The sequence below is a fragment of the Myzus persicae genome, unplaced genomic scaffold (genome assembly GCF_001856785.1).
Source record: "Myzus persicae strain clone G006 unplaced genomic scaffold, MPER_G0061.0, whole genome shotgun sequence".
In the NCBI taxonomy this organism is placed as follows: Eukaryota; Metazoa; Arthropoda; class Insecta; order Hemiptera; family Aphididae; genus Myzus; species Myzus persicae.
The window spans coordinates 415,490-440,089 of record NW_019101308.1 but is presented as its reverse complement, the minus strand read 5'-3'; the positions used below and the strand labels follow the sequence as shown (position 1 = coordinate 440,089).

The 24,600-nt window shown below is 26.5% G+C and overlaps 2 protein-coding genes across 2 annotated transcripts; both read left to right on the top strand.

Annotated features, from left to right (window-relative positions):
- The first annotated feature begins 2,121 nt into the window (after positions 1-2,121).
- LOC111028616 lies at positions 2,122-7,355 on the top strand. The gene is made up of 10 exons (XM_022307341.1): positions 2,122-2,348; positions 3,090-3,257; positions 3,327-3,551; positions 4,834-5,034; positions 5,093-5,275; positions 5,336-5,515; positions 6,166-6,355; positions 6,497-6,618; positions 6,695-6,845; positions 7,178-7,355. The coding sequence occupies exons 1-10, from the start codon at positions 2,286-2,288 to the stop codon at positions 7,327-7,329; spliced, it is 1,635 nt and encodes a 544-aa protein (XP_022163033.1). The 5' UTR covers positions 2,122-2,285; the 3' UTR covers positions 7,330-7,355.
- Positions 7,356-12,293: 4,938 nt separating this feature from the next.
- Positions 12,294-22,972, top strand: LOC111028607 (ribosomal protein S6 kinase beta-2-like). The gene is made up of 13 exons (XM_022307329.1): positions 12,294-12,894; positions 17,778-17,821; positions 18,230-18,488; positions 18,638-18,771; positions 19,684-19,746; positions 20,350-20,478; positions 20,548-20,638; positions 20,702-20,818; positions 20,987-21,118; positions 21,183-21,296; positions 22,046-22,300; positions 22,367-22,755; positions 22,828-22,972. The coding sequence occupies exons 1-12, from the start codon at positions 12,784-12,786 to the stop codon at positions 22,745-22,747; spliced, it is 1,830 nt and encodes a 609-aa protein (XP_022163021.1). The 5' UTR covers positions 12,294-12,783; the 3' UTR covers positions 22,748-22,755; positions 22,828-22,972.
- Positions 22,973-24,600: the final 1,628 nt, after the last annotated feature.

Here is a 24,600-nt window from a genome sequence, read left to right as displayed (position 1 = left end):
TATTAAAGGTAATATTATATTCCCTGCCTAGAATAATTATTGTTTCTACACGTGCGTGCTGCAGTGATAATAATATTTCACATCATAATTATTATATTATTAAAAAGAAGTACAATCACATATATACAGTCAGCCAATAGTCAATAACAATACGTAAAAGTAAAAACAAGAAGCCCCGTTTATATGATTGATATAGGTATAGTTAATTAGTTCTTAATTCAATATGATTTATTTTATAATATTATTGTTATACCGCTATTATAACGTGTCAAAAACATATTATACATAATGCATTCGATTATAATATATTCCTCAACAAAATACAACTCCAGTTTCGTATCTTCACAATAACACATCATGCAAGTGTATTAGAAATCTTGATAACCAGTTTATTAATCAAATAAGGTAAGAATGATTAATGTGTTTTTAGGTACCTTGTTTACATGTTGTTAGCTATTTTTTTTTGATTGAATATATTTTAATACATAACTTGTGATTATTAAAAAATGAGAACCTCTGGTTTCTATACCCACTATATATTATACGCAGTTCGTCATGTATTAGTCTTATATCATAACTAATTAAATACACTTTTTTTCGTTCTACTAACAAATGTTATCGAATTTATCTATTTGATAAAACTATTTCAAAATTAAATAAATGAAATTTGTTTAGAACATAGTATTATATGTTATACAATATAGGTAGGTACACAACATACGTACACATTTCCTTGCGTACTTTATTATAAGCTATATGTTTAATAAAAAAAAAGTGCAGAACCCCTTTTTGTAGAATGTATATAACCAAGCATATTATGTTCCTTTTTCGGTCAATGCATTTATTACGTAATTATTCTACAACATCGGTAGGTGTCTACCCATTTGGTTCAATACTATAAATTAAAATACCTACTATAATTTATAACTAAACAAAATGTCGTGAATTGATATATTTTTTACAGTATTATTTTGTGATGGTAATTATTTTTAGAAATATTATATATTTAACAAGAAGGCTGTGACAATTAGTAAAATAGTATTGTCTATTATTAGAATAAGTAGGTGGTGAAAAATGAGAACGGTCTAGAACTCAGAAATTTCTAATACCACATAAACCCTGAATATCCTACAAAACTGTTTGATCTTTATCTGTAAGATTTAAGTATAAATATATGACATTATTATGGCATTATGACGGGATGGTATAAAGTAAAAACGACTGATCAAAAAAAATAATTTTGAAGATACTAGATAGTCTCATTCATGTATATAATTATATTATTTTAAAGATTTGTAATATCAGACGCTTTCTTTATTGTAAAATGTTTTTCATATTCATTTTATTAAGCACAACTTAATAATATTATGAACAAAGTACCAACATATACTGAAAATGAATATTCAACTTTATTATATTAGTATTTTATACCTACACATAAGAAAATGTCAACATCAAAACATCTTAAAAGTCAAAAGAGTAAAAATCTAAACAAATCATGGATATAAGTGTAAGACGTAAGACCTGCCTATACATATACCATTTATCAATACTTTATTTAGATGACAGAACCAGACGATTAATATTTTTAGTTTATTTAGGATATGTATTTTTTTTAAAGAAATTCAAAATCAAAAATTCTCTGTGAAAATTGTCGTTATAATAACAAGATTTTTGTAACAAAATTTTGATACAATCGGTACTTAATTTTTTTAATAGTGTTATTATTTTTTTTTTTTAATTAAATAAAGTTTTAATAGAGTGTTATAAATAATCTCTTATAAATTATTGTTATCGATTACTTTGTTTTTGTTCAGTTACATAATCAGCAAGATCGATTATGATTACTTATATAGGTACATAATATTGTACAAATAATAAGATAAATGCGCATTTATATGTTTTAGTCTTAATGTGTATTCGTTAAGTTTTCGTATTCATTAAAAATGTATACAATGATAATGAAATGTTATAACATCAGTTTCTATTTTATACAAATCGTAAACGATTAAAAATGTAATATTCTTATCATAATGATAAAGCCATCGAGTTGCCGGGGTTACGGCGTTGGTTCAAAGCACGGTGTCATAAAAAAGACCACACGATCAGAAACATAACGTGCGTATTACTCGCTATATCTAAGCATTATGTAATCGTAACGTAATTGTTATGTAAATAAAAACAAAGCAAGCGGCCAATGCAAAAACAATCGCTCGTACTATTTTTTTTTCACCATTTAAAACAATTATAACACTCATTACAAGCCAAAATTATATACAATAACCATGGTAAGTAGGACTGGGCTTTATGCCAGCGTGGTGAAGGCTGATTTCAACGATATAAATCAGGTAAAGTTATAGTTATTGTTTAAACAAAAAATTACTCGGTTAATGCACTCCACTTATCGACACAGTATAGTCTCTCTAAATTATTTCAAAATTGATCCGTTTTAGATTTTTTTCAATGTGCCAGAAACATTAAGTATTGAACTAAAAGCGTATATTTAAATAACATTATAATCTATGTCACTGCTTCTAATTTCATTACTATTAAAGTATTGACGATTATATATAAAATTTTTCGTTTAGATATGTAATTCAAAATTAATAACAATGGCTATAACAAAAATAAAAATATTTGAGTTCATTTTTTAGTAAACAGTTATTTAATAATATACTTTCGTGTCTACTTTTTGTTACCATATTATATATATGTCCCTCCTACGTGTTAACTTATTCCTAATCTAACCTAACCTATCTTCATTTTAAATTATATTATCTAATTTAAAAATCAATACCAACTATTGACTGTTGGTTATTTATAAAAGTAACTAAATTGCCTATACAAATCCCCGTTTTTTAAATATATATATTTTTTTTGTTTGTACATACTTCAATCACAATATTTTTAATGCTACTGTAATTTTTGACTTTTGACACATTGCACGTGTATCGAATAATAATAAAAAAAAAATAATAATACACATTTAAATAATTTGAATAACTGTTCTACCTAAGTTTTGATTATTTTATTTAATGAAACCGTCATTCATGAATAATTCATAGATTTGTTCAATTGTAAAATTATAGAAAGATGAAACAATTGATATTACTGGAGTATCGTGCAACCCAGCACCAATTGTATTGAAGCCATTGGCATCGTTGTACAATCCATATCCATATGGTTGTTCAGTGTTGTGCAATCATCCACTGGATAGTGAAATTAAAGATCTAGTAAAAAAAGCTAAGGACGCTTTGGTATAATTTAATATATAATAAGTTATAAAATTAGTTGAGTAAGCCATTTTATATTTATTTATTTTGTAGGCTTTGGACCCTAAGTCACCACACCGCTATCCTGATGTCGATGAAATTAACATTATCGTACCAGAGGAGCTGTTCAGGAAATATACAGAAACAGATTCTAGAGCTACCAGTCCTATGCCTACTGTCGTGCAAAAAAAAACTCCAGCTGAATTAGCAATAGACAAATCTCGACTTGTATTGGATTTAAATCGAAGTAGAAGTCAACAGTCATCGATTAAATTTTCGGTTAGACACAGCTAAGTGAGACAATATAAAGAAAATATTTTTTTTTCAAATCGAAAGAAGAAACCATAAGCCATAATTTTTTATGAGGTATTAAAATAAAAATTCAAAGCAGTCACTCTGTTGTATAATATAAGTAGTAATTTTTGAGTGAACCTTGTCATTAAGCGTAAGCCACTGTAATAAAAGTGGTAAATTTGAATTCGATGTTGTATCATTGCGAAAAACAGTTCAAAGCGGAGAAAACGTCAACCAAATACTAATATTTCTAAGCTATTTTATAATTTATTAATATAACTATTAGTAATTTATTTTTCGATTTGAAACACAGTAAATAGAACTTATTTTTAATTAATACATCTCAAATATTATAATACTATACCATATATTATTGTTTCAACTTGAACTTGAACCTCAATAACTGCATACCGTATGTCCATGTATAACGTTTGGTCTACGATTTAGATTAACCGTAAAAGTATTTTCGCAGTTCACGCGTGGTATAAATAGTTCAACATGAGTCTTAGAAAAATAATCTACCTAACATCAAAGTTTCAAGTTTTTACAGTTAATATTTTTTGATTACATCTAAATATTAAATAAAAACCATTCGATAAAAAAATCTTTATTTTATATTTTTAAATCCCCTTAAGAACAACTTACGAGAAACCTTGTTTCATTTTTGAATCTAAAATATTACCTACAATTTAAAAAAATATGAACTTTCAACTACAAAATAAGGATGAAAAATAGTGATTTTTTTGAAATATGTCAAAATTAGAACTTCAAAGGCTTATTATTTTTTTTTCCTGATTATTTTGAGGAGTACTGAGCATTGTTTGTTTTGACGCTCCAAAGTACCTAGATCCAATATTCTCCAAGACCACCCTCAAAGTCTTAACTTCAAAATGTGACGTCAGAAATTCACAAAAACACTATTGATCAATGATAAGATTATAAAACAATTTTATTTGTAATATTATTTAATACAATAATATTTGGTAATAGTGATTAATTTAAGCATTATGTTCTACAGTACAATACTTCTGTGATAAATTAATTTAAAGTTGTAGTATTTTTATCCAAAAATAAAATAAAATTTTTAAATGTTATGTCATACACTCACTCATAATATACTTAATTAGTAATAATTAATGTTATTGTATTTACGGTGTATTTTACGTTTTGCTGTCTAATCTGTATGAAATAATTTAAGACACTATCAATAATATTTTTTACCTACATTTTAACTGTCATATTGGCTTGTGTTTAAAACTTATTTTAGGGTGTTGTGGGTCAAGATTTTTGTGAAGCGTTGTCTTTATGTCATGGTTCGGTGCTTCATATACCACATTATTTTCGTCCAAATTATACAACCAGTATTTTAGGACGAAAAGTAGAAGTTAAAAAAGAAGTATTAAAAAGACGACCTCGACACCAAATCACTATTACAGAAAAACAAGCAGACAACATCGCCGTTAATTTGGTAAGTAATTATTATTAATAAGCAGAGAACACTGTACAACATTTAATTTTTTCCTTAGCGGCATTTAGATTTACCCGGTTCTTATGATGTGCAAAAAGATACAGAAGAAAACAAAGAAGTAACTTGGAGAAGAGGAAAACCTGTTAAACCAGGGAAAAAAAATCAAAAAAAATCAGGAAAAAAGAAATCAGGGCAACATAATAAAGAATTTAAAGGAGTCCAAGACCCATTAGAAACTCAAGTCATAATTTTTAACAGGATGCATTTTATACAATTTTACTATTTTTGGTTCAATTAATAGGTGTCTACTATAAATCAAAATTCATTAAATGGTAGTATAATTACTGAAAATGACGCTCAACTAATTGAAGAAGAGACTAACGAAGAACCAAAAACAAGTTCATTCATAGACATTGATATTTTAAAAGAGCTTCAAAGAGAATTGCACTTACTTGACGTTGAAAATGAATTTGATGTGAAGGTTAAAATATAATTCTGATATAATTAAGTATATTTAATGAACTTTTAAACCTCATTAAAGTAAATTTATTTTAAAAATGACTAAGAATAATACATTATTTCATTTAAAATTATGAAACTTTAAATGTTGGATATTTAGAAATACATATACGTACAATACAATTAAAGCAACTATAGTCTTACATCGTATTATATATTTAATATATTATATTTTTTAGTTACAAATTTACAATTCTATATTATTGAATTATTCCGAGGATAAATATCACATGATTAATTCATATTATTTTTAATAATTACATTTTTATGTGCCATTGCAGCATACTTCTTATGGTAAGAACGCCCCTTTATTTAAACCCATGCAACATGTTAATAATTTTAATATCGATATTTTTGTTTGTAATTCTGTATTTCTGTTGTTTTGTTTAATTTAAATCTTAGTAATTTAATTACATAACATGGTACCTCCACAATAACCATTATGCTCCACATACTATTGTAATTGTTCTCGCCCGTTTATATCATAATAAATAAATAAATAAATTATTGCGCAAATTCAAAAACGTATTAATAATTTCAAAACACAAAAAAATGATGCAATTAAAATTAGCATTGTTTAAATATTATTTATTGATTTTAATTATTTTTTAGAAACACATGGCATTACAAGAGGCATACAAAATGCAACCAATACTAATCAATCAAGAAGTCAATAATGAACTAGAGGCATTAAAACTTAAATTAGGAATGAATACAGAGGTAATTTTACCAGGTTTACCAAGAACATTTTCTAGAAAGAACATAAGGTTCGAATTACCACTAGACAGAAAAAGCTTAAAAGGTTATAATTTTTTTAAAGTTAATTACAATTATTTAATATGACCACACTGAAAAGTGAATAATATATGCCAATATAATGCCATAATACTACAATAGTATACCTACTGTTAAAATATGTGGTATATGCTCATGCATATTTCAGATATGACACCGTTAGATTATTTGAGAAGTAATACAAGTATTATTGGGAGCTGTCTAGTCATATATTCGAGAGTTTTCGAAAAATATAACACTAACTTAGAGACAAGAACAATTCATGAAAATGTAAATGATAATTTCATTATATTGAAAATATAATGTTAACTATACTAATTATTCTAACAATGTTTTACTTGTATAGAAACTCATATCTGCATTAGGAGAAGTGATGGGCAGACAATTTTCTAACCAGGAAGCTACAGATTTGCATCAGATGATTGGATGGTCAAGTGGTCAAATTCTGACATATCGTGAATGGTGTGGTTTGTGTGGGGCAGCAGAACGTCTTTTAGGTAAATTAGTTTTTATGAACGTTTTATACGTATAAGTTGACTTTAAAAGTATTCTAGTTTTTTATACCATAATTTTTTAATTAATTTGGTATTATTCGACTTTTCTTAAAATTATTAAGTAGGTTTTTTGTGTATTTTATTTTTAAAATGTAAGATAAATAATAAAAAGTCTATTGTTCAATATGTTTTTATTCGTATTGCAATTATTCAGCTATAGTAAACATATTAAGGATTATTGATTATTATTTATTAATATTCAAAACTGTATAATGTCAATGTAAAATATTTGAATAGTAATATTAATAATTAATTATGAAAAAAAAATGTTACAGGACATCGTTTTGTTCCGCAACCATTGAGTAAAGCCCAAGATCCCTGTAATGAGGTGGAAAACGCTGATTTTGCATTGTTAGACAGGTGGCTTCGAGATTTGTCACCAGATAATTCACTGTATAAATTATTAACTCTAATTAAAAACACTTAAGTAATTCAAATTTTGTCAAGTTTCAATAAAACATCATCATTTTTATGACTTTGTACATATTTTTTGTGTTCTAAATAATTGCATTAGTTTAAATTAATGCATCAAGTATCAATATTAAAAAGTAAATGGATAGGTAATGATGCGTCTATCAATAAGACTATTTGCTTGCATTCAAGTTATTTGTGAAGTATATTTTGAAACCAAGGGGCACTCTTTACATAATAGCACATTCTAATAATTTTAAAAGGTGAGCAACTGGATACCACTATACATTCTTTGTTTAAATATGTAGTTTCGGCAAAATGTATACTTAAAATGCTAATATAAAAGAATTGTGCACATGTATCATTAATAAGTAATAACAATTGATATGGAACCTTGTATTTCATTTTCAAGCTTTTTGATTGCGAGATGATTGAAAACTAAAAAAAAAATGAAATAATGCCTACATAAATAGCTCGAAAAATGTTATACTATATCTAGGCTCTAGGGTTATATTCTTTTGGAGTTACATTCAAAACACAAAAGCTATTATGTTACAAAAAACTAATTTTGAGTAAAAATTCTCGATTTACCTTATTTTTTTAAACAATTTTTCGACAAACTAGATTCAACATTTTGATTTTGGACTTAACATTTGAAAGAAGTTTAAACTAAAATTGACCTTTTTTAATTCATTTTGAAAACTGATATGAAAATCAGAATTATTTTATTTTAAATTACTAAATCCAAATGTATTTAATTTTCAATAAAAGGGTTTACTTTATTGTTTATAGATTTAATCCACAAGACAAAATTATATACAAGACGTTCTCTATATTATATACGTATACATAAATGTATAATAATATGTACCTACAAAGGTCACCTATCAAAGTATAACTCAAAGTCTCAAACTTGTTTGAATGGAAAATATATATAATATTCATATTGGAAATAAATTGAATTATTTGTACAATAATTTCACCATAATATTGAACATTACAATTTTTAAATAGAAAAACACTTTAAGTCTTACCTGAATTTGTATGTATAATACAACTAATACTTGTGATTAACCTTGAACTACATGCAGGTCTTTAAAGAAAAAATTGAAAGTTTTTCTTTCTTGAAAGTGCGTTGGGCACACGTTTCGCTTTCACCCAGTTGAGTGGTGTATTATTATTTTAAATTTGAAAGCAATGATAAATATTCCAATCAAAGCAAAATTTCAAGATGTGTTAAATTGTACATTCTGGGATTGTTCCAAATGTTTCAACTATTGTGAATACTTCATAGTTCATAATAAATAAATGAAACGAATGCTGTAAGTTAGATAATCTATAAAATATTTTATGACTTAGGTAACTTCAAACTTATAATATTAAAATTCATTAATAAAATAAAATATTTGTGTACACTAAACTGTAAACAACTAAGTACATTTTAATTTACTTTCACGTGTTAATTAAAACATATTATTTAGTTCACGTTCACATGAAATGTTTTCATTTGATTTAGAACATTGAACATTTATTTTGTACTATGTATTATAGTGTAACTTGCAAGTGTACGTAAAAATTAACTCGTAAATAATTGTTCCATGAATACTGCAAATCAAATAGTATTTATAATAAGCTCATAAGAATTTCTATTATTTTAATAGTTTTATTTAAGAACTCTTGGTTTTCACTCTACACTGAATCGTCGAAAAATAATCTCAAGCATAAAATTGAAATACTTATATTAGTTATATTATGATATTATTTGTAACATATTAAATGATTGTGTATTAAATTATAGTCGCTAAGAATAAAATAGTATTTACAACCGTATCTTTCTTTTCTTTTTAATAAAGAAGTATAATAGTGGGTAACATACCTAAGTTATTATATTTTAACCATGACGCACAAAAAATAGATACAATTTAAAGTAGGCCCCTTCATAGGTACCTACATTTTCTAATTAATTTTAAAATCTATATTCAATAGACAATTAAATGTAGGTTTGATTAAGGTGACTTACTTGACGAAAGAGCATCAATATAAGCTAAGTTGAACCGAGAGAGAAAAACAATTTTTGAATTTGTTACAATAAAGTAAAGATTAGAATGATTGATTAATCATAGATGATGATTGAAGTCACATGAAGCACTCCCAATCAGTTGAAAATGATACAGGAGAGGCTATGATTCAGTCCAAATTTGAAAGAAAGAAAGAGTGATTAGGTACCTATTTCGTAGTTTGGTAGCAGATAATGGCCGGTTTGCAGCGTGGAGAGTTAGGTATAGCACAATTACAGTGCGACAAACCTTTAAGGCACGGAACACTATCTTACTTGCATTGATCAATTATGAAAATATAACTTAAAAAGAACAAATATTTAAAAATAAATCAAACAATAGATACATTTTAGATTGTTAAAGAAATGTTTATTATAAATATTTAGACTAATTGATCGTAACCTACAAACGTGTAAAAGCCACTGTGATTGTAGCCTTGTAAGTTAGTTATTTTTAAAAATTAAATTAGTACGTAAGTATATATGTAAGACGTAAGTATAATATGCATTATACCATATAGAAATGTAGATGCTTGTCAAGTGGAAAAATAACTATAAAAACTTAAGTCTAAGTAAATATCTCAATATTATACAAAAATACACACGATGTACTTTTGTAGGTCATGTGTACTGAATACTGCAGTGCATCTAACGTACCTAACCTATCAATTATTTAAAATATTTATACAAAAATCAAAATATATATCAATTGTACATGTAACAACTCATTTTGAAATTAAACCTAATCGAATTATGATTCAACTATTCACACTAGATAGCTCAAATTACAATTAATAAACAATAACTATTACACAAATCATATATCTGTTAACATACTAGCACTTCAGTCATACATATATAACATAGGTTCTGCTCCTAAATCATACAATACTTCATTATAACATACCACTCAAAAGTAACCATTATGATTAGGTTAAACCACCAATATTATAAGTTATTTTCTGATATTTGACCGTTCATAATAAATTATCATTATAATAGTCGAAATAAGAAACGATTATTGTGTAAAATAAAACATAGATTATTGAGATAAATACAAAGAACAAATGAACAGTTTCATACTCTCATTTATCATAGTCTCGTGCATAGACGAATAGTAGATATTATTATGTAATTATATCATATCATTGATATTTTATCTTATATAATTGCTATAAAGAATGCATGAATTATAAAAATGTATATTTAAATATTTAACTTTGGTTATGGTATATCAGTATTCGGTATATCCCTATAAATCATGATATACGACGTACATTATTATTTCAATTGTTAATGCACTAAACTTTCAAGACTAAGCTTTAAAGCTTTAAAAGGAACATTTTAAACAATTTGTACTAGGTACAAAATAATTTGCAAATATTTGTGATTTTGTCTGAATTTACGTTCATTAGCTTATAGAAAAATCTTGCTTTTAATATTATTAGATTTCAAAAAGAACAGCTTGTGGCAGCTCGTATTACATTTTATATAGCTTTTTGAACGAGCTTAAAAAATTAGTGTCGGTGAATTAGGAATTGTAAAAGACCATTAAAAACTAGTTTCTTGGTCGACAAATTGAGTGTCTGCTAACTCGTATACTATGACAACGACACATCATTGATTACAAAAAAATATTCTGAGCGATGACGCACTGTCAGTCTATATTACTAATTACTAAGTTTATTTCATGATTTATGTAGGTATATCAATATAATAAAACTACTAAAGTAATTTATTTTACTTTTAATAATACAGTAGATTTAATGTCTACCGAAAATATAACATTATAAAATGTCATTATTGTGTGTATAATGTATTATGTTAAAAGTTTTAAGTAGGTACTTACAACTTACCCGCAAAAAAATTTAAAATCATTATTTTTCGTTTAAATTTCTAATTCTATCTAAATTTTAGCTTAAAATGTCTATAAAAAAACTGTGCCTACGTGTATACTTCGTTCCAGTATGACTAAGTAGGTATGAGAAACTTTGTACCTATTACATTTTAAATCCTTATATAGGTATATAATTTGAACATTTAAATATTTTTAACATTTTAAACGACAAAATTATTTACAAATTTTCGTGATTCGTACGAATTTTGTCAACATTCAAACCATGTTTATAAAAATTATAAAATAGTTATAATAATAACTCCTTAAGAGCTTGCATTACATTTTTAAGGTTTTTGACCCAAAGCGATATTTTAATCAAAATGTATAAAAAAAATTTAAAAAAATTAAGCTATTAGGTACTAGTATATTAAATTACTTAAAATTGGAAAAAAAGTAATACCCAATACCTATACAACGCGCGATTATAATACGATTTCAACAACTATGGAAGGATCGATAACTACCTATATAAAATATATTGTCGATTAAAGTACATAAAAAGTCGATATAACCGCGAGATAAGCAGCAGCAGCTGTTATTGGTCGATAGTGGTCGCCGCGCCGCGACAAGTTACGTTTACGTAACGGCATTCGGTAACCATCGGTAACCACTCGCTAACCTCACGTGTCACGTCGTTCTAGCAGGACCTTACGCATTCCGCGGCGCATTCCGATCCGATTGCCACTATCGCAGACCCCTTAACGGCGGGCGGAGCGGAACGCCAGTTCCCCTCCACCCGTCGCAACAACAATCACCGTCAGCGGTTTAGCAATAATAATATTATTATTATCGCGCGTTGCACTATTGCCAACTGCAACTACTACCACTACAACTGCCACTGCAGGCTTATTTTACTACAACGTACTACCTATGTGCTGTGAATCGGCGATACTATACACACACTACACTGTAGGACGTACTACAATATTTCGTCGGAACCACCTCTACCACCCCACCCACGTCACGCGATTCTACCCGCGTCCCGTTCATCGGAAACATTCTACGAGTGTGCGCCCGCCGTCCAGTGACTACGTTGAGTGAATGATCTGAGCGTAAAACGGTATCATCGTCGTCGTAGGCCGTCGTGTGTAATAATAATAATAATAATTATTATTATTATTATTATCATTTCTATTATTATTATTGTAAAAAATAAAAATATATATTGTTAAAGACCTACAAGGCTGTATATTTCAGTGTATGACGATAATGTCGCGACCGAACATGTCTTATTAGGCGATTTACATACTTATAGACACAATATTATATCATATACTATCGTTCGTTTTGATTTCGCGTTTCTTTCTATTTGTTTCCCCGCTCCGACGGCGCTGTAATAATATTATTGTATAATGCCGTCCGTTTTGCAAACGCCGCGCATTTGATATTCGGCATATTATTATTAGCATCGTCGCCGCCTGCGCCGCCACAGAATACGCGTACAAGACAATCGAATCGAATAAAACGTAACAAAATATATAAATACCAGAACGAACTCGCACTTCCGCACCAAAGCCATGGCCGAGGTCGTAGTTTTTGACTTGGAATTGCAAAACAACGAGGCTCATCCCGTAAACGGGCCGAAGAACAACAGCGATTCCGACGACGAATTACTCGAAATCGAAGAGGTGAGACATAATAATAATTGTATTATAAGGTATACCTATTGTATTACAATTTCGTTGGTGTCTGTGTAGTGTCTGTATTTTGACGAACACCTGTCTGTTTTCCTATATGATAGTTAGGTATGAATATTGCACATAGGATAGGTGAATCTGACTTGGTAGGTCCGTTTATTTTTCTCTGTTTTACTTTTTCAGAAATCAACAATTACTGGTTTTCTCAGTTTCCCACTTGTGGATCTACTAATCCCTATGTACACACTTCGTTTGTGAACCGTGATATTTCAGTTTCCTTATGCTTACCACATGATCATCACTTCGGCTCACTTACATGAGATTTACATGTGAATTGTTTGATTTCAATGAACTTAGTATAATATTGTCTTATGACAAATTAAATATAGATAAAAATACATTTATAAAATATACATGCCTACAATTGATAGGTCTCTATTTGAATATAATTTGATACTTAAGTAGGTAATGTATTCTTATGTTCTTAAGTTAGCTTATTGCTGTTGTATTGCAATTTTAACTTTAAATTAAAATATACTAAAAATGTAATTCTTACTCAATAATGAATATTTAGAAGTGTTAGGATGTTGCAGAAGTATTGCACTTGCAATTTATAGAATACAATTGTGCATACCTATTACCTACTACTTACACATGTAAAATGATACTCATGTGTTCTTATACATTTTTACACTTTGTTTCAACAATTTTTGGATTTATTGAATATCAATAGATGTTGACTATCTATAAGCATATACAATTTTTTTTAAACTATTTTGGTAAGTTTTAATTTTATCTAGGTATGATACATTTAAAGTATTTTTACAACTCGTACCTAACTATTCAAGGTTTATTAGCTGTATGTTAAGTCTATACTAACCTAAGCAAAGTAGGTATCTATTTCATATTCATCACACTTTTATTCTATGGACAAGAACCTGTTTAGTTTTATTGTTTCCAAACATTGCCAAAACCATTAGATATAAGTTAATTTATTATAACTTATTGAGATTTTTTAAAAAGAGAATATTTTCTTAAAAAGAAAATTGACTGAGTTCAAATTTATTGAATAAGTTTTTATTTCTTCATTCTAGTTAAAATATTTTAAAATTATCAACAATTATTTTTTTTAATTTCTTCTTTTCATGTTAAGTATCAGTGCCTCAACAATAGGGGACGCCAGGGTATGCTTTAAATTCCCTGGCTAGGTTTGATGTCTAAATTGAGTGTCCTTCATCAAAAAGAAAAATGTAGAAAATAAACCAATTTATGTTATGTTTAAATATTCAATAAAATTACTGTATTAAATATTAATTATGACTTGAACTAGGTGGGAATGCAGTTTTTGCCCTAAAGTATTGTTTTAAAATATTTAACAAATATTATGTTAACAGCGTAGGAAGGTAAATACTTGATTTTTGCAAAAGCATGACCATTTTAGTTCTTGAGTTATTTGCTGTTTTTTTATTGGAAATATATATAGTATTCAAATCAGTAATCACAAGGCAACAAAAACAAGTTCTGTTATAAAAGCTGATTAATAGCCATGTAGAAACAATAATGTAAATAAAACTTTTTTACATCTATATAATACAAGTACAGGGGCCCCATTAGATTTTTTGCGCCAGGGCCCCAAAAAACCTACTTGTGCCACTGATAGGTATCTAGTTTATACCAAAGTATATACTTAACTAAATAATAGAAGGTACTATAATTTATGTGTAGTGGCTACTGCAATACAATTGTATATTATATACTTAAGATTTTTCTTCATATATTATTATTTATATAATATTATATAAGTGTTTGTAAGGGTTACTATTAAATCCTCCACCCTTAAATTTATATCTATCAACTAGATAGTCAATTATGCTAGTTTCTTCTATTTAGATCTTAACTTTCATCATAATATTATATAATAGTCAGAATAATAATTATTATCCCTGTTATTACTTCTTTTATTCTATTGCCATTAGAATTTTCCTAGTACATTGAATAGATAACAAAGTCAAATACTATACATTTTTAAAGTAGGTATACTTAGATATTATGTTGGTACAATAGTATCTAGCTTCCGAGCTATCTTCTTAATAGGTTTATAAGATAAGATTGTTTAACAAAATATAATATAGGAACCCTATCTATTTTGCACTTGGATGGCATTACTGCATTAGTATTAAATAATTTGAGAATGGATTACTGATAATTTACTAATTAACAAAACTTTCATAATTAAAAACACTATCGATATGAATTGTAACCTTATTGACCTTGAATGCAGTTAATTACAATTGCCTATTAGGTTTTGTTGACATTTTTTTTACTTATCTATTTACTATCCATTTGTACCTAATAATATTAGTTAGGTACTTAAACTTATAGTTTTATATTTTATTAAATAAAATTTAAAAGGTAATATCTAGTAATATAGTAATATATATGTAGTAATATCTACACTATAATACATACTGTGTTGATAATTTTGAATATTAAAATAGTAAATCAGTACCCGTACCTACTATTAATGCACATTTTACTCTAAATTTTGCATATAACCACTGATTAAAATTATCTAGATACCTAATAATAAAATAATATTAAAAATTGTTATTGGATGTGTTCAGAGATATTTTATTGTTTTAACATCATTTTATTTTTTACTTAAATACCTTATATTAAACCCATAAACTATACAGTTGTCAGACAATACTATGTTTTTATTATAAAAAATAAAGTAATATGTTAAGGACATTTCCACCTATTTTACTAATAGAATTATTACTCATGCAGGTATATATTTATTTATTTTTATTGATCTTAACTCTTAAGTATTGGCAACCATGACCATTAGCACTTTTTAGGAGGGTTACGGTTGGTTGAGGAACACATGTATGTGTTTGTCCCTAAAAATCCGGGTGGTCACCCATCCAGGAATTAGCAGCACAAAGCCAACCACCAAGTCACACCATGCTATACAAAAATTATTATTATTGTAGAGAAGTATTACATGAAATACCAAATTGTTTTAGAAAGATCTTTCACAATAATTTTCTTAACATTATAATTTACTAGGAACCTACCTACAAATCATAAACTTGATTTTTTAAATTATATTTATTAGTTATTACATTTATAGAAGTATATTTTAATAATGATAATAATAATAGAGATAATATTGTTACTATTCAAAGTTATTATAATATTATTTTATCAATATTACTTATTTGTACAACATTTTATTTTTAATATGTAGGTAATTGTTAAACATTTATTCGCATGTATATTGATTGTTAAATGCCCATAGTAATTATAATTTCAAGATAATGTAACAAAAACAATTGAACATTCTACTTATTGTTAAGACTCAATTATTTAATACTATTTAATTTTACATCATTTAAGTGTGCACAAAATATTAATAAAATACCCGATAAAATATTTATTTTACTTTTTTATGAGTAGACTATTATTATAAGATAACATATATTATGTATTATTAGGTTCCTTCATATTATATAACATGTATTTTGCTCATATACATTTTAGAAAAAACTTCTTATTGGTATTTGTATTGAACTATCAATTATTTATAACAATATCAATAATATCCCACAGCCAGGGTGAACATTAAGAGGGATTGTTAGTCCCTACCTCCATGGCCGTAATAACCATCCTACCGCCCAAAAAATTTTTTATTTGTTTTTCATTGATTAAAAGGCTGAGGATTGTAAATTCCGATATTAGTTGGTACTAGCCAACCAAACTTGGTTATATTGATGTCCCCTATGGAAATTAATTTATTATGCATAAGTATTCCCTACTGGCTAGCAGCCAAAAAAACGGGAATTTTTAAGCAAAACCAGTTTTTGACAAAATTTTGTTTTCTACAGTAATTCAATTGAATCCTCATCAAGTTTTATATGGCCATTTTTCATACAAGATTTTCAAAATATGTACCCATTCTTTTTTAATTTTTAATGGACACTGACAACATTTTCAATTTTTTTTTCCTATAAATGTCAGTAAAAAATATTTTGCATGGTCAAAAAAATAGAAAATTGAATACCTAGTTCCTTATAAATTATTTTTATATCAGGAAAAAACATCTGAAATAAATCTGTTTTTTTACAAGCATTTAAAGTTCAAATTTCAACAAAAATCATTAAAATTACAAAAATATACAAATTATTATGTAATTAAAAATTTATAAAATGTTTGATTTTTCAAGCAAAAAATTGAAAATTATAAAGACAATTTTCATAACAAGAAACTCATACTTTTACCAAAGATCTATAAAAATATATACCTAGGCATAGTTTTTTTTTTTTATTGATATTTTAAGTTTAAAAATTAGAATAAAATTAGATATTTTAACGACGATTAACGATCTTAGTGATTTTGTTGCAATTGCAAAATGTGGGTCCTTGAAACTTTTAAAATAAATTATTAAATATATTATTTTTCATACACACATTGACATTTTCAAATGCAATTATTTTGAAAAAATCAGTTCAACCGGTTACTGCACTACTAATAGCTCGACTGATAATAAAATAAATTAATTTTAATGGCAATAATATAATAAAATATATTTAGTAATATAGGCTGACTTTCTTTGCTTAGAATTGTTTTTGTATACAATAATTTATATAGTTCAATTTAAATTGAACACACCCAATAAGCTATGAAATGATCTGTTTAATTTTAGGCGTTTCTTTATACTTTATTTACTTATCTATAAGTATAGGGTGTAATAGAAAGACCTGGAAAATTAAAAATGAGACATTTATGCTTAAACTTAATAAAAAAAATATGACAATTACATAGATATTAAATAATTTAAGATGTATTTTTAATTTTTGTTTTTTTTTTAGGCATGTTATGCTCAAGAACCCAACATTTATGATTATGATGAAAAGTAAGATAATCTTTTCGTATTTGGTATTTAATATGTTTCTTTTCAAAACAATCCTGTGATATAGACTATAATTTTTTTTTCAATGTTTTCAGTGAATGTTATTTTAATTTATTATTAGGTATTATTATTCCCAGTAATATTAAACATTTTTTTCTTATAGTGATTAGTTTCAAACAAATTCTTAGTGAAAGAAATGCTAGAATTCCTACAAACCTGTGATTATAATGTAATAGTGTTTTACTGTTAAAGATATTTCATAGTTCATACAACATTTAAATTTAAAAGTTATCAGTCAAATTGTTCAATTTTGGAATTTAGTTTAGTGCTTTACTAATTTTAAAATATAATTGATAAGTAACAGAACATCTTTAAAATTAAAATATTAAAATTATGTTTTTTAAATTATAGATCCAGTGATGTAGAAACATTAAAGTTATCAGAAAGAACTGTAAACCTTACCAAAGAAAAATTAACTCCCGATTGTTTCGAGATATTGAAAGTACTAGGAAAAGGAGGTTATGGAAAAGTATTTCAGGTTCGCAAGAAGACTGGTAATGATACAAATCAAGTTTTTGCCATGAAAGTCTTACGTAAGGCCACAATTGTAAGGAATTCCAAGGATATGGCTCATACCAAAGCAGAGCGCAATATACTCGAGGCTGTAAAGGTTCAAGTTCAATTTTGTTTATACAATACTATTATTTGGCTGCACACAAATTAATTTACAAAATACTCAATACTCAGATATTTTGTTTTTCGTGTTTAGAGTTTAAATATGGATATAATTAATATATTTATTAATTTTAATATTTTTAGCATCCGTTTATAGTCAGTTTGTTCTATGCATTTCAAACAAATGGAAAACTTTATCTTATTTTGGAATATTTAAGTGGTGGTGAACTATTCATGCATTTAGAACGAGAAGGAATATTCTTAGAAGACACAGCATGGTATTGTACATTGTTTATTATTTTAGTTATTTATTATTATCAACAATTTGTGTAGTAGTGACTGTGGAACCCGAACCTCTACAACAAATTAATACTGAGTATTTAACTGTTACTATTATTATTAATAAGAGATTTATTTCATGATATTATACTTTATTGTAATAATGTTAAATAAATTATGGTTTATTTTAAGACAAGTGTAAACACTAAATGTGTTTGTAATAAATGATAATATTATATTTTTTCATACATAGAAGAAATAGGTCATTCCATGCCAAATTGACCTACTGAAGTAACTCAACCTTGAGCTGCTTTTTTATACAGTTCTATTAGTAGTATCCAGTCAATTTGAGTTTAACATTTAACCACCGATATATTGTGAGGTGGATGGTATGTTGACCATTTACTGACCACAATGTATAATTTTAATTTACAATAAAGTAATTATGTTTATAATTATTTTAATGATCAAATAACAGTTACTTTTATCATAAATCTGATTAAAGTGGTTTAGGTTGGAAGGTAGGTGGGTCTTACTAAGTAAATACTTTCAAACCAGTAGTATCTGGTGATATATGTGACTTAAAAATGTGTAATGATTACTGCAAAGACATACTAAAGCATTGAATAGGTAATGAGTAATTTCTGTTTAAATTTGTATTAAATAATGATTAAAGATAAATTATATAATATAGCGTTTTTTTATTATTTTTTGTATTAACTGAGTTCTAACTTTTTAAAAATAAAATACTTTTATTTATGTGCTTATATTATTAAAATACAATATTGCTTGTATTTTTTTTTTAGGTTTCACAGTTAACTACTGATTTAATTGATTTAAAAGTTTGGTTAACATTAGCCGATATCATTTTCTTATTATGTATTGACACCATTATAATTTTAATATTACAGCTTTTATCTGGCAGAAATTATTATTGCAATACAGCATTTACACAGTCAAGGCATAGTTTACAGGTATTAATTTATCCAGAAATATCTCGTTAACGTTCTTAAGTATATTTATTTATTACATTTATCTAATATATTATCAATTATTTTTCAATTTTCAAATATTTAAAATTTAAGAATTGTTTTACATATAATACATACAGGCATAGTTTTGAGGCATAATGCCATTAAAGGTGATTGGATATTTATAATTTTTATCCAAATATTGTAATAATAATAATTATTTGGATTTGGTGAAGTGTACTTGTTACACTGTTAGGTTAATTTCATTATAAAACACAATACATCTCAAAGCCCTTAAAAATATTTTTCTAATGAAAAGAAAGCAACAAATGATAATTAAAAAATATAATGGTGGGAAAAAGTTGCTATTTTATACAATATTCAATTGGATCATGATTTCTTAAATTAGTATTTAGTAGTTAATAGTTATATGGTTTTCTTGTGTCTCAAATATAAATAAAATAAAAATGATTATGATTTTTATTTATAAATGTCCTAAATGTTTACTAAAAGCAATGTGATACTTAATATAATATTCTTGTATGTTAACATTGTTTAAATGTATAAACTATGACTTAAATTGAGTTCATGTATTTGTGTATTTAGAGATTTAAAGCCAGAAAATGTATTATTAGACCAAGATGGTCATTTAAAACTGACCGATTTTGGTTTATGTAAAGAACATGTTCATGGAGTTAGCGTGACTCATACATTTTGCGGTACTATTGAATACATGTAAGAAATTTCAAGCATTTATCAAATTGAATTAGAATTCAGCTAAAAAACATTAATTTGTTGTATCAGGGCACCAGAAATTTTAACTAGGAGTGGTCATGGGAAACCAGTTGATTGGTGGTCACTTGGAGCTCTTATGTTTGACATGTTAACAGGAACTGTGAGTAGTATTATTATAATTAATTATTATGAGTATTAAAATTTAAATGTGTTTACTTTCAAGCCCCCTTTTAGTGCTGATAATAGAAAAAAAACTATTGAAAAAATACTAAGAGGAAAACTTATTATGCCACCATATGTATCACCTGAAGCTAAAGATCTTATGAGAAAATTACTTAAAGTAAGTAAAAAATGAATTTGTTATATTTTAATTACCTATATAAATATAAATATTGAAAAGCAATTTGAGAAAAATTGACTTATAGATAATAATTAATATTTTATTATACATTGTTTATAATTATTTAAATTAATTGCAATTAAGTAAACATTGTTTTCAAATTGACAGAGACAAGTTAGCCATAGACTGGGATCTGGTATAAATCAAGGAGAAGACATAAAAAATCATCGGTTTTTCCAAAAAATCGTCTGGAAGGATATAATAAATCGTACTTGTGAAGCTCCATACAAACCAAAATTAGTAAGCTCAATTAATGCTTACTTTTTCAGTATGATCGCATAATTACTGAGGTATTATTATTTAGACGGGTGCAGACGACACAACACAATTTGATTCCAGATTTACCAATCAGCTTCCAGTTGATTCACCTGTAGAAGATTCATTTATGCCACATGATAACGATGAATTTAAATTTGATGTAAATATTGACTGCTGTGTTTTAATATTAATTTATTGTGGTATTGATATTATTGATAATAGTATAACATTATTCGTTTACATTAAGGCTTTAAGGGGCCTGGGCCTAATTTTTCAAATTGTCCGCAATTCTATAATATTTGAAAATTATATTTTGTATTTTAGTTGCCACCCTAATTACAATACTTTTCCAGTTATCTACTGTTCGATAACTATTTAGGGGAGGAGAAGGGGGGTTATATGATGTATTGTATCGAAAAAATGACTTCCCAGGAATAATTCGTAAGTCTTATAGAATTATAAAATTTTGATATTTTTTTTTTTTTTGTTAGAAAGCGAAATACTTCCTACATGGTGCATTGGTCTTTGATTTTTGATTAAATTGCTGAAAAGAAAAATAATACAAAAATTAAAACCTTGTAAAAAGTTGTGAAATTCAAACTCTTATTGTAGGATTTATAAATAAATCTTTAAAAATTAAAATCCTATAAGAAGTATCTCTCTTTCTAACAAAAAAAATTATCAAAATCTGATTATTATACAAGGTGTGAGAGATTTTCCTGTAAGGCATGTTTTTGAGCAAAAAAACAAGTCACACGTTAGCCCCTTAACCTTTTCCCATGTATATTTAATTATTTTATGAAGTTAAAAATGTGTTAATGTTTATTATTAATGTATTACTGTTTATTTTAAGTGTAGAAAAAGTATATTTATCTACTTTTTCATCATCATTATTATATTTTTTTTCAGGGTTTTACTTATATAGCTCCATCATTATTAGATACTCTTGGCACAAGTACAAGTCGAGAACATGCATTAAATGCACATCAACAGTGTAGAACAGAAGAAATGGAAAAGCAAATGGAGGATGAGGATATTTTCCATAAGAATGTAATGCCAAAGAAACCAAAACTCGAAACGAGAATACAAAAGTCAGCACCCACACCTGTAGTTCAAGCTGGAATATGTGACTCAAGAAGACCTGTTGACCAATTTCAAAGAGGGGTACTTATTTATGTTTAATTATTCATGTTAAACAGAAATGTTCATACATTTTTTTTGTGTAATCAGCATGTTCCACGGAATCTTAATCCATTCAGTGATTTTGAACCGATTGCATCAACATGTGCTCAGCTTTCTGCTACCCGAATTGATGAAGAAATGGAAACTGATAAGTCATCTTCACCATCGCAGTATCCAAATGTAGCGAGATCTAATCCAGTACCAGTAGATCAACCCCGAATTGTGCAAGCTAGCACTACAAATCACAGGGAAATAGACCAATCAAGGTTGTTTGATGCATGTGCTCGACCATTCAACAATCACTCTGCAAGGAAACCATATAGACCTCATGTGTTGACAACAGTCAACAGTAGTAGTAATTTCTTGAATCAAAATCAAGATGAGATGATGGAAGTTGCTTCCACGTCTAGTATACCGGCTCAAATTTAATTAATTAGGTAAAGTTCCAGTAAAAATTCTGTATTTTATTTTGACTGATTATTTATTGACACTTGACATTTTTATTATAGGGTAATCAATGTGTTTAGAAGAGACCTGTTTCCAAACCAATCATAGTTACCTTGTTGGTTATAATGCTATTTCTGGTAGATCTTGGCTACTTTTAACTTGTGGCCTTAAGGATCGCTAATTTTATAAAAAAAATTTTAATGCTAATTCATTGGCTTGATTTAAAGTGATAATTTTTACAATTTTTATAGTATGTAAGATTATTTACAATAGTTGTTATAAATGTTAAAATTTCCAAAATTGAAGGAAATGTTCTAACTTTATAATTAAGTTATACTACAATTTAAATTGAATGTTAATGTTTTTTTTTCCAATAAGTTTTTGAAATTTTTTAATTTCTAATATAATATATTATGTGTATAAGTGTAAATTATTATTAGCCAAGGTTTATCTGATCTTGGATAACATTAAATTTAAAAAATGTGTGGTTGGGGTGACAATATTTTGATATTTTTTTTGGCAGACAAGGAAATAGTTCTCTTTTTAAATATTACTATATTACTGTGACCATTTTATTTTCTACTGTAATAGAAATATATTCTGTTTATTTGGTTTAATTATCTTATTATGCTAAGGTTATTGTTATTTAGCTAAATTATTAATTGAGTGTTTTATTTTAGTTATTATTTTTATTTAAGTAGATTTATTTGCCTATTACAATGTAAATAGTGAAAACTAGTTAATTGTATGAAATAATCCATTATTTAGTAATATTTCCTCCTAAAGAATTTTCAAACCAGATATTAGAATAACATTTTGAACTCAAGGTTAGGTTATTTCTCTATCAATACCAAGCCTTTGTATTGATAGAAAAATATTTATATATACCAACTCATAGTTCTTAATATCTTGAATAGACTTTAAATAATTATCAACAATCTATTTTATTATTAAAATTATGTACTAATAATACATACTGTTATAGTCATGCAATATTACGTTTATATATATATTTTTCTAATCTCTAATTAAACACATTATGAATGAATTACAAACATGTTTGTACTAATATGAAACATTAGGTTGCTACTTTTATAATCTAAAATAATTTGTTTTTTTTCTATTATGCTATGTGCTGGCATTAATATTAATTTAGTGGACTAAACTTATGTATAATTATTAATTAGAGTTTTGACATTGGAGAAGAGTGTTTTAGAAAAATTGCAAACAATTAATGAATACAAAATTGTAGTTTCATCTAATCTGTATCAAGTTTATAATCCGTAGGGAAGGAGGGGGGATAGGGTATAAAGATAATCTTGACAACAGTAATTGATATAATTGTTGTTCTAGAGATAATAATCATAAATATCTCATAGTTTTAATACTTTTCAATTTTGTGATTTTCCAAACTCCATATTTTTTATTAATGTTAATATTTTTACCAAATCATACATTATAAAATATGAATGTACGAATGTGAAAATGATGTATAAACAATAATACAGCATTCAAACCATATTCTTAAAAGTTGTTTAATTTCAGTGTACAGATATTTTAATGAATTTTAAAACGAAACTACTGTGTTCATTGTAGAGAATCATATATTAATAATGAGGATTAAATGATTACTTTAAAGGCTGTACTGTAGCCTATTATCATATGCCACTAAAATGGTATTGATGGAATGTATAATTATTAATAATAAATGATTGTTTTTATTACAAAAGTTATTTCTATAAATAAGACATGGTTTTTTTTTACCATCTTATTGTTGTTGCCTAATATTTTGAGAAAATCCAACGAATTGTAACAGAATTATAATTTTATTAATC